Source organism: Barbus barbus (genome assembly GCF_936440315.1).
Source record: "Barbus barbus genome assembly, chromosome: 25".
In the NCBI taxonomy this organism is placed as follows: domain Eukaryota; kingdom Metazoa; phylum Chordata; class Actinopteri; order Cypriniformes; family Cyprinidae; genus Barbus; species Barbus barbus.
Genome location: NC_136753.1, coordinates 17,266,729 through 17,279,664, shown reverse-complemented (window position 1 = coordinate 17,279,664; position 12,936 = coordinate 17,266,729). Strand labels below are relative to the sequence as shown.

Below are 12,936 nucleotides of genomic sequence, written 5' to 3'. Positions count from 1 at the left end.
AACCTTAATAATTTAGATTTAAAATCCTTTTCAATAGATGTGCTATATTTTTTTTTAGTATTGCCCCTTCATCAGACACACAATGTAGCAAGCAATAGATATTTTTCAGTCATTTATTTAAAATTTTAGCTATTGTTTTATTTTAATTTTAATTTTTGTTTGTTGTTCATTATTTTTTTCTACGGGATGTTCGTGATATCAGATTGACCCAACACAAATGCCATTACATTTCTTTAAATTTGAAGGCAAAATAGGAGGTTTTAAATTTAGAAAATAGTGAATTTTGAATTTTGAAACTAAATTTTGAAAGCAGGGGCCTCTGGGACCCCAAACAGCAAGGAAGTCCGTCTCAACATTACAGGGGTTAAATCCAAATCCAGCTGCTCTGCAGAATCCATGACGGTGTTTGGATGGCGCGCCTCCTGCTTTTCACTCCTATTGTGATGCTCAGGCTCACACACACACACACACACGCACACACTCTCACCCAGCGCCAACAGCCAAAGAAACTAATGCCGCTCTCTTTACCAGCGTTTGAGTTTTTAAAACTATGCCTTGATGCAATTTAGCAACCCCGCTGGAGTCCAGAAAGTGGGAGAAGTGAAAAGGGAAAGTTGGGAAGTAATCGGTGAAGTTTTTCGCTATTGCCGTGCAGGAGCGCATCGAGCCATAATGGCGAGTCTTGCGCGGACAGGATCTCGATTCTCTCTCGCGGCGTGGAGCAAACACTCCCGATCACACTGGAATAACCTGGAGATTTCAAAGTGGAGCCTAGTCGCCCTGTTGCTGAGTGTTTGTGGTGGGTTTTGTGGAGCGGATAGTGAGTTCTCGATCCTGGAAGAGGCTCAAGTTTTGGCAGTGCAGATGAAGAAGCTGTCTACTCAGGAGCTGGGTGTTCTCACCATGCAGGTAATAAAACACACTTCTAAACAAACTTTAGCTTGGGGGTTTAATGCACTTTTCTACATTTATAATCTGTAATGTGTTAAGAGAGTTTGGCTTGCTTTATTTATCTTGAATAATGTGTGAAATATAAAGATGCAAGTCCTGTATACTGCCGTATACTAGTGTGCATTTCTTACTTTCATGCTTATTTTACATAGTTTGCATTGTTTATAAAGTATAAAATAAAAGCGGTTCATTCCAGATTTATTTGGACTTTTAAAAACACGTTGAGGTAATGACAGCCTTTACAATTGCTCGTTTATTGATTGTTTCTAGTCATGCTTGTGTGCATTCATTCATTTAAAGGCTTTATGTGATATGAATGCACAGATTTAAAACTGCATTTGAAAGATTTGTTTACTTTTTTTCGTGTCATTATTTTTTCCGAATCAGAAACCTCTGCAGTAGTCTATTAGTTTCTCCAGTCAATGTATGATCGTGTCTAACGTTACATTTATATATAAATAGACAGTGTGCAGCCTACATCCCCAACTTGTTATTAGTTTACGAAATTCGTCTAGTTTTAAAAATGGAAGTGCATGTCTCATTTACAACTGCAGCTTTTTATATTAATGTGGGGTAATATGGTTCATTTTATAGGCTAAGCAAATAATTTTTTTTTATAAATATCTAACCGTGTGTTTTTGTAAAGACGGACAATTAAATGCACTATACAATGATTTGGCGCCACCAGAATCAGGCAGATTATGTACACACCGTAGTGTGTGTGAAATTCATGCCAATTTCACACTAATTATATGTTTTATGCGCTAACCCTCCATCGTAAAGTTTCAAGCTCGATATACGGATATTATAAAGCAGAAACATCTTCCTTTGACAATCCACATGAATTGCAATTACAATTAAGTGTGTTTTCGCAACAAATGGTAAATTTTGTTTGTGGTGCTGTGATTTGTTGGTGTAAACGCGCGCACAGAGGTGGGCAGTAGGGGGCCAGACCCAAATGGCCTTTCATCTGTGCCACACTATACTGCTGTCCTAGCTCCTCCTTTTTTCTTTGTCACACTCAGATGTTAATAATCCCTCTCTCTCTCTCTTACACACACACACACACACACACACACACACATGTTGGTTTTTGTGGTTTATGGGGACTCTCCATAGGCGTAATGGTTTTTATACTGAACAAACTGTGTGTGCTATTGCCCTACACCAACCCTACACCTAAACTTAGCCCTCACAGGAGACTTTTTAGATTTTCAAATTACGGGGACATAGGCAGTGTCCTCATAAACCACCTTCATATTGTAATACCTCTGTCATACCCATGTCATTATACAAATTTGTGTCCTCAAAAACCACATAAACATGCACACACACACACTATTTTCCCTCTCTCTCCCAACTCCCTTTGGACTTATATTTGGTTGTAAATCAAATGAATGAATTACTCATGCAGCCACATTTACAAATTGGCAACCTCCACCGAATATCTGTTGTTGAGATCAATTTTTCTTCTCTTGCATTGAGCCATGTATTTAGCTAGAGTCATTTCCCACAAACTAGACTATCTGCTTCCAGTTTAAATATTCCTGTGCCCATAAAAAACATATCTGACTTCATGTGTCTACGAACTCTTTTACACCTGCATCCTAGCTTTGATTCAATGCCTATACAAGTGTTTGATGTATCTGATGGGTTGCTCACACAAATACTCCGTACCACCTGTTAAGTGTGCTGAGGGTTGTAAATTACATTTCGTCTTGGGTATATTTGCTTTTTTATTTGCAATATTTCTCTTCATGCTTCTCTGAGCTCCCTCTGTTTGTCCATCAGACTGGTGGCTGTGGTTTAAGATGATGTTGTTTTAACTGAGGCCTCCTAATTGAATAATGATGGTAATTTTGAATCAGTGTGTGTAAAAAGTAATAGAGACGGGCTAGAGGATTGATTATGCAGACTCGGCTGGTCCCCTGGTGCTTGGCATGTCTTATTTTCAGTATCCTCCCATATCTCCAAAATCGAATAGCTGATTGTCATTGTGATATGATTGCAGTTGAAAAATTGTGCTGCTGTTATAGGAAGATCCCAAAACTTTTAGATGCACTTGAAATTTAAAGGGAAATGCAAAATTTTAAATTGTGCCATTTACTCATCCTCATGTTATTCCAAACTTGTATGTCTGTCTTCAGAAGAACGCACGTCACCAAGAACATTTAGAAGTTTTTGTGTATGCCATAAAAGTCAGTGGGATCCAGAACAATATTGGACCCCATTTACGCTCATTGTATCAAAATAATAATAATAATCTGTATATCATATAGTGATTTTTCCTCCACAGACTGTTCTTGTAAGCAGTCTTTGTGCTGGGTTCATCAATGGGAATTAGTCCTGGTTTGAAGGACTTTTCATAGTCTCTGGGTGGGATGATCTCTTATGAAATAGCCCATTGAGACAGAGCCATTGAAAATGACCCATCCTGTTAACAACAGTCCATCCATCAGCTCATGGCCACTGAGGCCCCTTCAAAGAAGTCCAGTCTGATAGGCCACCCCCACTTTATTGCCGATCTGGTCACTACAGGTTCTTGTGATCTAATTCAGTTACAGTGGATGAGTGGGTAACAGTAGGTTGTTTGTGAGCTTTCTCGTGAGGGCAAGTCTTTTCGGTCATGCTTAATTAGCTCTGGAGTATTTGTTGTGTTGACTGTCCACTACGCTGTGACTGTGACCTTTGGAACTGCTTCCTGCTTAAGTGCACATGCTCGTCTGAGAGGAGCAGCCACTGTTCTTGATCAGAAGAACCGTGACCTACCATTAGATTGTGTATAATTCGTTTTCTTTGAAATTAGTTGATTAGAATGATGACTCCACCTTGAAACGTGTTGTGGCAGTACCATTGTACAGTGATTATCAGATGGTATTTCTATGGTATTAACATGGTATATTAACATGATCCTTCAAAGAATACTGTAGGATTACCATAATATATATCTGAAACACCATGACATTAGCATGTTATCTCTATCAGTAATCAGTAATACAATAGTAATGTTTGGTTCTTTTATTTTTCCTTATTGTTGGCGTTATGCTGAAATTGGTGTCATAGGCTAATTTTGTGATATCCAAATTTTATTTATCAGTAATTATCAGTTATGACACATTATTGATGCCAGTGATATCAAGTTTAAAGTTTGTGAAATATTGTTGAATATAAGAATATCATCGATGAATAGAAAGTTTGCATTCATTTGAAATAATCTTTTGTAACATTCTAAATGTATTTACTATCACTTTCTATGTAATGCATCTAAGCAGAATAAAGTATTAACTAGTTTAAAAAAAAAAAATCTTGATTATCCCAGACTTTTGAACAGTAGCATATATTTATGATTTTGGGTTAATGACAGTGTCACCTATAAGAAAAAAGGGGGAAAATTATCTTTTAAAAATTCAGTTTAAAACACATGCACCAAGTTCTTAGAAATATACTTTTTGTATTCACGTTTTATATGGTTTTAAAAAAACCTTTGTAAAATTTTGAAGAGAAGTTTTAGTTTCATTGCCAGTGTCTTGTGGTGTAACCATAAAGTAAAACGAAATATCAAAATTTCATTATTTTCAACTTGAATACATATGCGTATACACATAATAATTATTTTCAAAAACGGTTTGTTTAATTACTCATAAAATATCATAAATAGTAATGTATCATAAGCTTTGGAGAGTCGCACCACATGACATTTTACATTCTTTATGAAATCAATACAGTTGTAGTTATAGTACAACAAAAACCTGAACTGTTGAAACCACTCCCAGACTCGAGTTAACAATCTAAAGCGAGCGTTCCTCGCCATCCATCGCAGCAAAACATTTGTATGCTTTAATTGTGCTTTCGGCGAGGGGAAAAAAAGGCCACCCTGGCAGTCCTTTCGTCAGGTATCTCCATGGTAAAGTAAACCTCAACGAAGCCATTGTGGCATATTTTTCATTCACTCGAAACTTCACCAAGAGGGCTTCTCATTGCATGGCTAGGATGCGCCTATTATTGAACGACCTAGTTAGAAAGTCTGCTGTGTTGAAGCTTTTGAGAGGAGGTCTTTCATTCACAATCTCCCAGAGGCAAACCCCCCCGCCCTTTCTCTTGGAGAAGAGTCTGCCTTCTGTAGTGCCTTTATTAACCAGGAGCTGTAATTAACCGGCCTTATTTAATCAGTTTGGGCTCTTTCTCTCACACACACGTAGGGAAGAATAGAAGCTTCATGGGAACTGGCCTTTGTGCGGCTCTCAAAAGCTTCTTTCAGCAAGTTCCTACAGGGTCGACCTGGGATGGGACATCGGGCCTTATCACAGAGTCTTCAATAGGGAGGTCTTCACACACCCTACCCTATCCCAAGGGGGATGGGGACGGGAGACCAGGGGCCCCACAGCGATCTTAGAAGTGTGTCTGTGTTGGTGTTTGTTGGATGACTATGCGGGGAGGCTTGGTGCTTGTTCTCTCTTCAAAACCCCCCCCCCCCCCCCCCCCCCCCCATCTGATACGGCCTTACATTCACCGTGAGAGACGAGAAGGGCCCTTACTGCATTCGTGCCAGACTGTTTTTCATTTCTGCTGTGCTTTTCTTTTCAAACCGACAGCTCCCCTCTCTCCAGGGTCTAGACCGTCCTGATAACCGTCATGTTGTTGTTTGTCTCAGAATGAAAGAAACGTATAGGATTGAAGAGTTGGAAATCGAATAAGGACTATTTTTTTTTTGGCCGTATTGTGATGCAATAGTTGAGCAATTTAGAGGGATAATTAATTTACTTACCATCCTGTCATTTCCAAACCTGTGTTTTTTTCTTGCTTCCATTGAACACAAAATGAGGCCTTGACTACACCATACAATGAAAGTAAATGGGGATACCTATAACTGTCTGCTAAATGTCTAAATCTAAAAAAATCTCAGGAATACAGCAAAATTTAAACGATTCTATTAAAATACACCATGTAATACTGTAGCTTTCAAATATTGTTAAAATATATTTAAATGTTAAATATATATTCATATTTAAATGAATTGCAATTCTTGAGTGATTTGTATTGACATGAGTGAAAATTTTTTTTTTGCTTGTTTCTATTTTAACTACAATACAATTTTAATTTTTATATTCAGTGCATTAGAGTAAATAATCACTTTGAGTCCAGTCTGACCATTCAGACTTAAATTCACATTTAAATCAGACTTCACACCACATTTTGATGTATTTTGGATTGGGTTTGTAAAATAAAAAAACAAAACGGATGTCTCCTGGTTTAGACGTCAACAACTAAACAAGTTTGAGTTAAATGCAACAAATTTTTTTTTCTTCTGCCTGTCTGAACAACGCTTATGTTAGTGATAAAACTAGGCTATTAGTTTATGCTTTTCTTTGAGAACCAATTAGTGTTTTAACTCGGTTTGTTTAGATTTTCCTCCAGCTTTTATCTTCACTTTAAAGGCTGTTGATGTAATCTTGGAGTAGTTTTCTCAGGCTGTTATTGATTGTTTAGAGAATGTGTTTTGAATTGACATTTTCTTTCCAGAGTTTCCAGAGCTTCATGTATTATGTATATAGAGAGCCAGTTTCATAGGGCATTGAAGTGTCTGTGGCAGGTTGTTTCAGTGTGGGAGGAGTAGAACAACCCTGAAATGACAGGGTGAGGAGAACTATATATCTGTGCAGCTGAACCCATTCACTGTGAGCGGGCGAGTGCGTGAGTGAGTGAATGAATGAATGTACTCCACTTCATTAATCCTGAACTCTTCGATCCCCTTCACACCTGCTATTAACATCCATTTTTCTAAGCCGTTCACAGTGCTCACATAAGTATAACAGACACCCTGGGCATCAATTCTTTTACTTTATATGCTTCTGAGACCAGACCTTTTTTTATTAGCTCCACAAGCAAATATTAGGAAATTTTAGCAAAACTTGTAGGCTATTCTCCGTCAGAGAGGAAGGAGCTCAGATTGAAGAATAGAGAATGAGGAAGGGAGGATGAGAGCACCCACTGTGTTTGGTTGGGGTTGGGGGGGGTCACTCCCTGATTTAGAGATTAAAGTGGGTCCATAAATGCAGGGTTCAGTAGTTTGCATCCCAGACAAACCCCTTTATCTGATAACCTTTGAGATAAGAGGATAGGTGGGAATTCCTCTTTGTGGTACTTGGGGCACATTTCCTTTTGCTCATGGGCAGCATAAAACAGTTGGACCAGTGTCCCTATTAGCCTTTTGTGCTTGACCATAGCTGTTTTGCTTAAGACTCGTAACAACAGGCTATAGCACAACATGCTGTCAGCATGCAAAAATTAGGGATGCATGATATCGTTACCAAGTTGGGACCAACTTGTCGTGGCCTAATGGTTAGAGAGTCGGACTCGTAATCGAAAGGTTGCGGGTTCGAGTCCCCGGCCGGCAGGGATTGTAGGTGGGGGGAGTGAATGTCCAGCGCTCTCTCCACCCTCAATACCACGACTGAGGTGCCCTTGAGCAAGGCACCGAACCCCCAATTGCTCCCCGGGCGCCGCAGCATGGCTGCCCACTGCTCCGGGTGTGTGTTCACGGTGTGTGTGTGTGTGTGCATTTGTTCACTACTCACTGCTGTGTGTGTGCACTTGGATGGGTTAAACGCAGAGCACCAATTTCGAGTATGGGTCACCATACTTGACAATACGTCACGACTTTACTTTACTTTACCATTATTAGTATGATAATAACATATTATTATTAATAAAAATATTATTATTATTATTATAAAGGTAAATATTAATTTAATTTTGTTTAATTTTTTGCTTTTTTGTTTAATTTATACTTATCAGCACATATTGGTTATTAAATTAGCATTCTTACAATTTGTCATTGTATTATTGTGCTCATTTCTGCTGATTTTTACATTTAGCTTATCTTTGCTTTCTTGCGCTCTTAAAATTAATTTTAATACTACATTCAAGTTATTATTAATCTAGCAGACTGAGTTAAGTCTTAATGAATATCCATGAAGACTGAAAGATATAGCCTATATATTCACTGGTAATGTTTAAAACAGGGCTGTCCAAACTCGGTCCTGGAGGGCCGGTGTCCTGCAGAGTTTAGCTCCTTGATTAGCTGCTTAAGGTGTGTTTAAATAAGGTTGGAGCTAAACTCTGCAGGACACCGGCCCTCCAGGACCGAGTTTGGACAGCCCTGGTTTAAAACAATTTGTTTTTAAATTTTTCATCATTATTTTTTCAATAACTGCAGTATTCACATTCATTTATAGGTTATCTGGCCTGATAAATAAACCAAAATTATTATCAGTGTATTGGTTTCAACCAGAATTTTATTTTCTCAACATTTCTTACTAAAATTCTTCAAAAGTTGTTCTAAGCCCTGTATTCATCATTCAGCTATCCAAAGTTGAAAAAAATATCTAACTACATAAGTCGACCCAGTTGTCCTTTCTGGTGTTAGTGTACAGGTAATTCTAATCTCATATACTCCATTTCAAAGACTGGCACTGTCTCCCACCACCCAAGATGATGCAGGAAATGACCCCAGATAGTGTCTGAACTTTGAATCTCTGTCTTGTTGTGTGTACTTTGAAGGATAAAAAGAACCTTGACTCTGAGGCCACTAATTGGCCGACATAAAGGAGTGTTCCTGCTTTGAATGTGCGATAGGAAAAGGAGGAAAGCTGCTAGAGCAACAAGCAGCAGCTGTGTTTTGCTATGACTGTCTCGAGCCGGGACGCTGCTTGCCAAGGACAGTTATTTTATCTACCCCGACTGACTGGTAACGCAACACCTGCGTTAGCACAGCAGATGAACTTGGGTGTTAGACACGAGAGTACATTTCCTCTATGATATGTAAACAAGAAAAGGGAATCAGAAAGAATTTTTATTGGCCTTGACACTGCAGTCGCTGCTTAACGTTTGTGTGTATGGAATTTGTTAGGGTGTGTGTGTGGACTATTTACGAGCATTTCCAAAGTAATTCTTCAGTTTATTGATTCATGTTCCCTAGAGGCTCCATAGAGATGTTGCAGTGTGCTCTCAGATAAACTGCCCTTGTCTTGTGATTGCTTTAGCAGTAGAGACCAATTTACTGCCTGATTTACTAGGTGCCTGTGCCTCTGAGAGAGTGAGAGAAAGAAGAGAGCAAGGTTGTGGGAGAGAAAGAGAATATGTTTGTGCTCAACGTATGCATGTGCACTGCTCAAATCATGCCCGGCAGCGGTCTGCTTGGCACTCGTGTTTGTGAGTGTGTGTGTGAACTGGTCCAGTGCCAGCGTCTCTTTTACAGGAGTCTTGGGGACAGTGCTTTGAGTCTCTGGTGTCTGCTGAAAGGAAGACTGTGGCTGTATCCGAAATCGCCCCCTATACCCTCAAATAGTGCACTATTTGAGGGAACGGCCATTTTAAGTGGTGTTCGAAACCTTAGTGGATGTTCTCGAGTGCACTCATTCAATCCCACAATGCACCGCAAAAACGAGTGTACAACCGATATACACTCAACGGCTAGAGAATCCCCAGAATGCACTGTGAGAGTCGCGCGCCGAGTCAATTCCCACGTCTCACCAGAAGATGGCGCCCGCAGCTGAATCATCCATTCATTGATTTTAGAAGCGCTCGTCCACGGCGTAATACAGTGGAATAAAACAAAGGTACAAAATTAATTGTAAATTGACTATTAGGGTTTATACTAGGGCCGGGACTCGATTAAAAAAATTTATCTAATTAATTAGAGGCTTTGTAATTAATTAATCGAAATTAATCGCATTTTAATCGCATATAAATATTTGACCTGAGAACAGTGAGAAGTAAGTTTTTTTATATGGATTTTTAAATTTCCCACCCACAGGGCCAACCAAAGCGGTCTCATCAGCTTCTTTGTCCATGTTCACTGTGGTTTGTTTTTGTCTGTTTCTCAATATGCGTTCTTCAGCGATCTTGCGTCCTTGTGTTCTCGTTCTACGTCATCATTAACCGTCGAAGTTCAGTTCCAATTCTCAAGAACGCAAGTACAGAGGATGCATGAAAGTGCCCGGATATGTTCTTGAAACTGAGGATGCATCGAGTGCAGACTTGAGAGAATCAAGCCGTTAGAAATCCCAGAAAACGCTGTGGGTGGCCGGTGTACGGAAGCCTGTAAGCTTTAAAGTCGCTCTCACAAATACTTAACGGCTCTTCAAGTTGAAAGTAAACATTTATCGTTTTGTTTTGGTTAATTTGAATAAAGTTATAAGGCCCGGAGAAAGTCTGCATTTTTATTGGCATATTAAAATGAATCTTAACAGTAAAACATATAACGCTGTAAAATAAAACAATACAATTATATGAAAGTAATATCTATAATAGTATGAAATGTTTTAATAAGTTATGATATGACATTTTGTAATATTGATTGTTCATTGGCCGTTTCTTATGCTGAGACTATGCGGTCAGTTAAGAAGGAATGCAGTAAGTTACATCTCAATTCTCATAAGTGTGCGTTCTGTGTTCTCGCATCCTTCCGAGTTCGTTCTTCCAAGTAAGCTTGCCAAGACTAGGGCTGGGTATCGTTCAAAAAATTTCGATATCGATACCGATACCTTGAGTTCGATACCGGTTCCTGAACGGTACTTTTTTCGATACCAGTTTTATAAAATCAGTTTTAATAAGATTACATTATCTGAAAAAACTATTTTTTTTAGCTTGTTGATATTTATACAGACTCAAAGCCTCATCTCCTGAGCCACTGCACAAAGGAACAAAATATATCCAACACAATAAATAAATAAATAATTTTAATAAAGTTCAAATTGTTTTCAGTTTACACATGTTAGGCTACGTTTACATTAGTGTGTTCATTTTAAAAGACATAGCTCAGACAGAATCATCATTTCTAGGTTGTTAAAGACTTCAAGAAATTTTAAATCTTCATCCACTTTCATAAGTGGGTGTTTTATTTTCTTTCACCATATGTTTTATTGTTATTAAATTCTGGTGTAGTATGTCTAATTATCTGAATGCATAAAAACAACTTAGTTTATTTAAATTTATTCTTAAAATAGCCTTATGAAAGGTTTTATTTTTCCTCAGAAATTCTGTGTTCTGTATCTGGTTTTCAAATGAAGGCATAAAACATTCATTTAATTTCTCTTTAAATTATTGAAAATCAAAGTTTATTTATTTTGGCAAACAAAGGGAGGTTACTATTACAATTAAAACATGGAATAACTGTTGTGTGATCATTACTAAAAAAAAAAAAAAGTTTTAATAATTTTAATAGTAGCCTAGTAGTAGCAGTATGTACTGTCTGCTGAACAATATTAATACCGTTAATATTAAAACCGAACTTTTATTTTGACGGGTTGCCTGGAATACCTTTACAGTTCTGTGTGTATATGAGATGAGTTAGTTTTGCTCGAATCAAACGGTAAAATGCTCATGAAGTGACTTTCAGAGCAGGTCTGGAGATGTTGTTCATGTCCTCATTTAGAGAGGCGGCAGACGCTGAAATGACCGCGAACGTCACTCGAGCTTCAGTCTGTGTATAAACAAACCGCGCGATTTAAAGAGCGGACTGCTCCGTGCGCTTTCGAAACGCTCTCGCGGAGGTCAAACACTGATCAATCTGCACGTCGCCGTTTCTAGTCAAACACAGCTAGTGATGCAGGCTTATTGGCTCACTGATGTGATGAGATTAACCCCTTAGGTATCGAAATTTGGTACCGCACGATAAGACGTTTTTCGATACTCGGTGGTATCGAGGCAATTCGGTCGGTGCCTAAAAAGTATCGAACTCGATACCCAGCCCTAGCCAAGACCGGTCTCCACGAACGCAAGTCCGTTCTGACGCTAGTTGGTGCTCCAGTATAATCGGTCCGCCGAAACTCATCCAGTGAGAAACGTTCCGCGGTGCAAAAATAAGTGCGATTAAAATGCGTTAAAAAAAATTAACGCGTTATTTTTGTGTAATTAATTAATCTAAATTAACACGTTAAAGTCCCGGCCCTAGTTTATACATAATTTCCGTGACTGAGTTCTAGATAAATCCTTCAATCTTACTATTGGAGCTGCCCGTTTCAAATGATTATTTAACAGGAAGCAAACTATGCAAAAGCGGCAGTTCTTCCGGTGCATTCAGTGTCCGAATTCACTCACTCGTTTTCATTCACTCCTTCAAGTGAACTATATGAGTGGACTAATGTAGGGAATAGTGAATGAGGGTATAGGGGGCGATTTCGGATACAGCCTGTGTGTAATGAACAGTTTGCAGCAGAGCACTGTGGGAATGCAGGTGTCTGGATGTAGACACTTATTGTAATGTTTAGTGGGCTCTGCATGCACGTTTACTCTGTTGAAAGGCTTTATGTGGCATTTTATTTATGGTTATGCAGTCATCTAATACTGGAGTATTACAAGTGGTTGTCCAAAAAATGTCTCCAGTATTGGCATTTTTTTATTTACTTTTTTAAATACTTTAAACTGTCTCTTTAAAGTCATAACAGACAGCCAAGAACAGGCAAGCTAGTTCTTGAGAGTTAGGCCTGTTGTCTTGACCTGGACTGAAATCAGATGATTATTTGTTGATTGGGTGAAAGAGATCGAAAGACCCGGTCAAAAAAAATGGAAAATCGTTGATATTTGAGTGTTAATCATGATGTTGACATGATTGCATGCCAGCCTATTCATATCATGCATTCAGACAACATCTGTAAACATTTGATTCAGCTTAATCTTCTATTATTTACCTTCAGTGTGAGACTGCTTCGGATTTCAACCTGATAATGTTAATATCTGTTCATTTCAGTATGATGTCTTGATTTAGTTACTGCACCGCAAATTGGAATCAGGCCTTCAGCTGTTTAAGTGAGGATTTGCCAAATCTTTCATCTGATTTTCATCTCTGTTTGGGTTCCTCAAAGAGGATTAGGTGAGTTTGTTTGTTTGCAATGTCTTCACTTCACGAACCATTATGGATGGTGCTAAAACCTAGTGCCGTATTCCTGTATTTAGCTGGATTTGGGGAAGGGAGGGTTGGTATTT

The 12,936-nt window shown here is 38.6% G+C and overlaps 1 protein-coding gene across 1 annotated transcript in view; it reads left to right on the top strand.

Moving 5' to 3' along the window:
* Positions 1 to 431: 431 nt before the first annotated feature.
* Positions 432 to 12,936, top strand: part of LOC306844654 (VWFA and cache domain-containing protein 1) — a 79,856-nt gene continuing 67,351 nt past the window's right edge. The window contains exon 1 of the mRNA XM_079376944.1: positions 432 to 909. Within this exon, the coding sequence (XP_079233070.1) occupies positions 559 to 909 (351 nt within the window). The 5' untranslated portion in view covers positions 432 to 558. The remainder of the gene's footprint in view (positions 910 to 12,936) is intronic.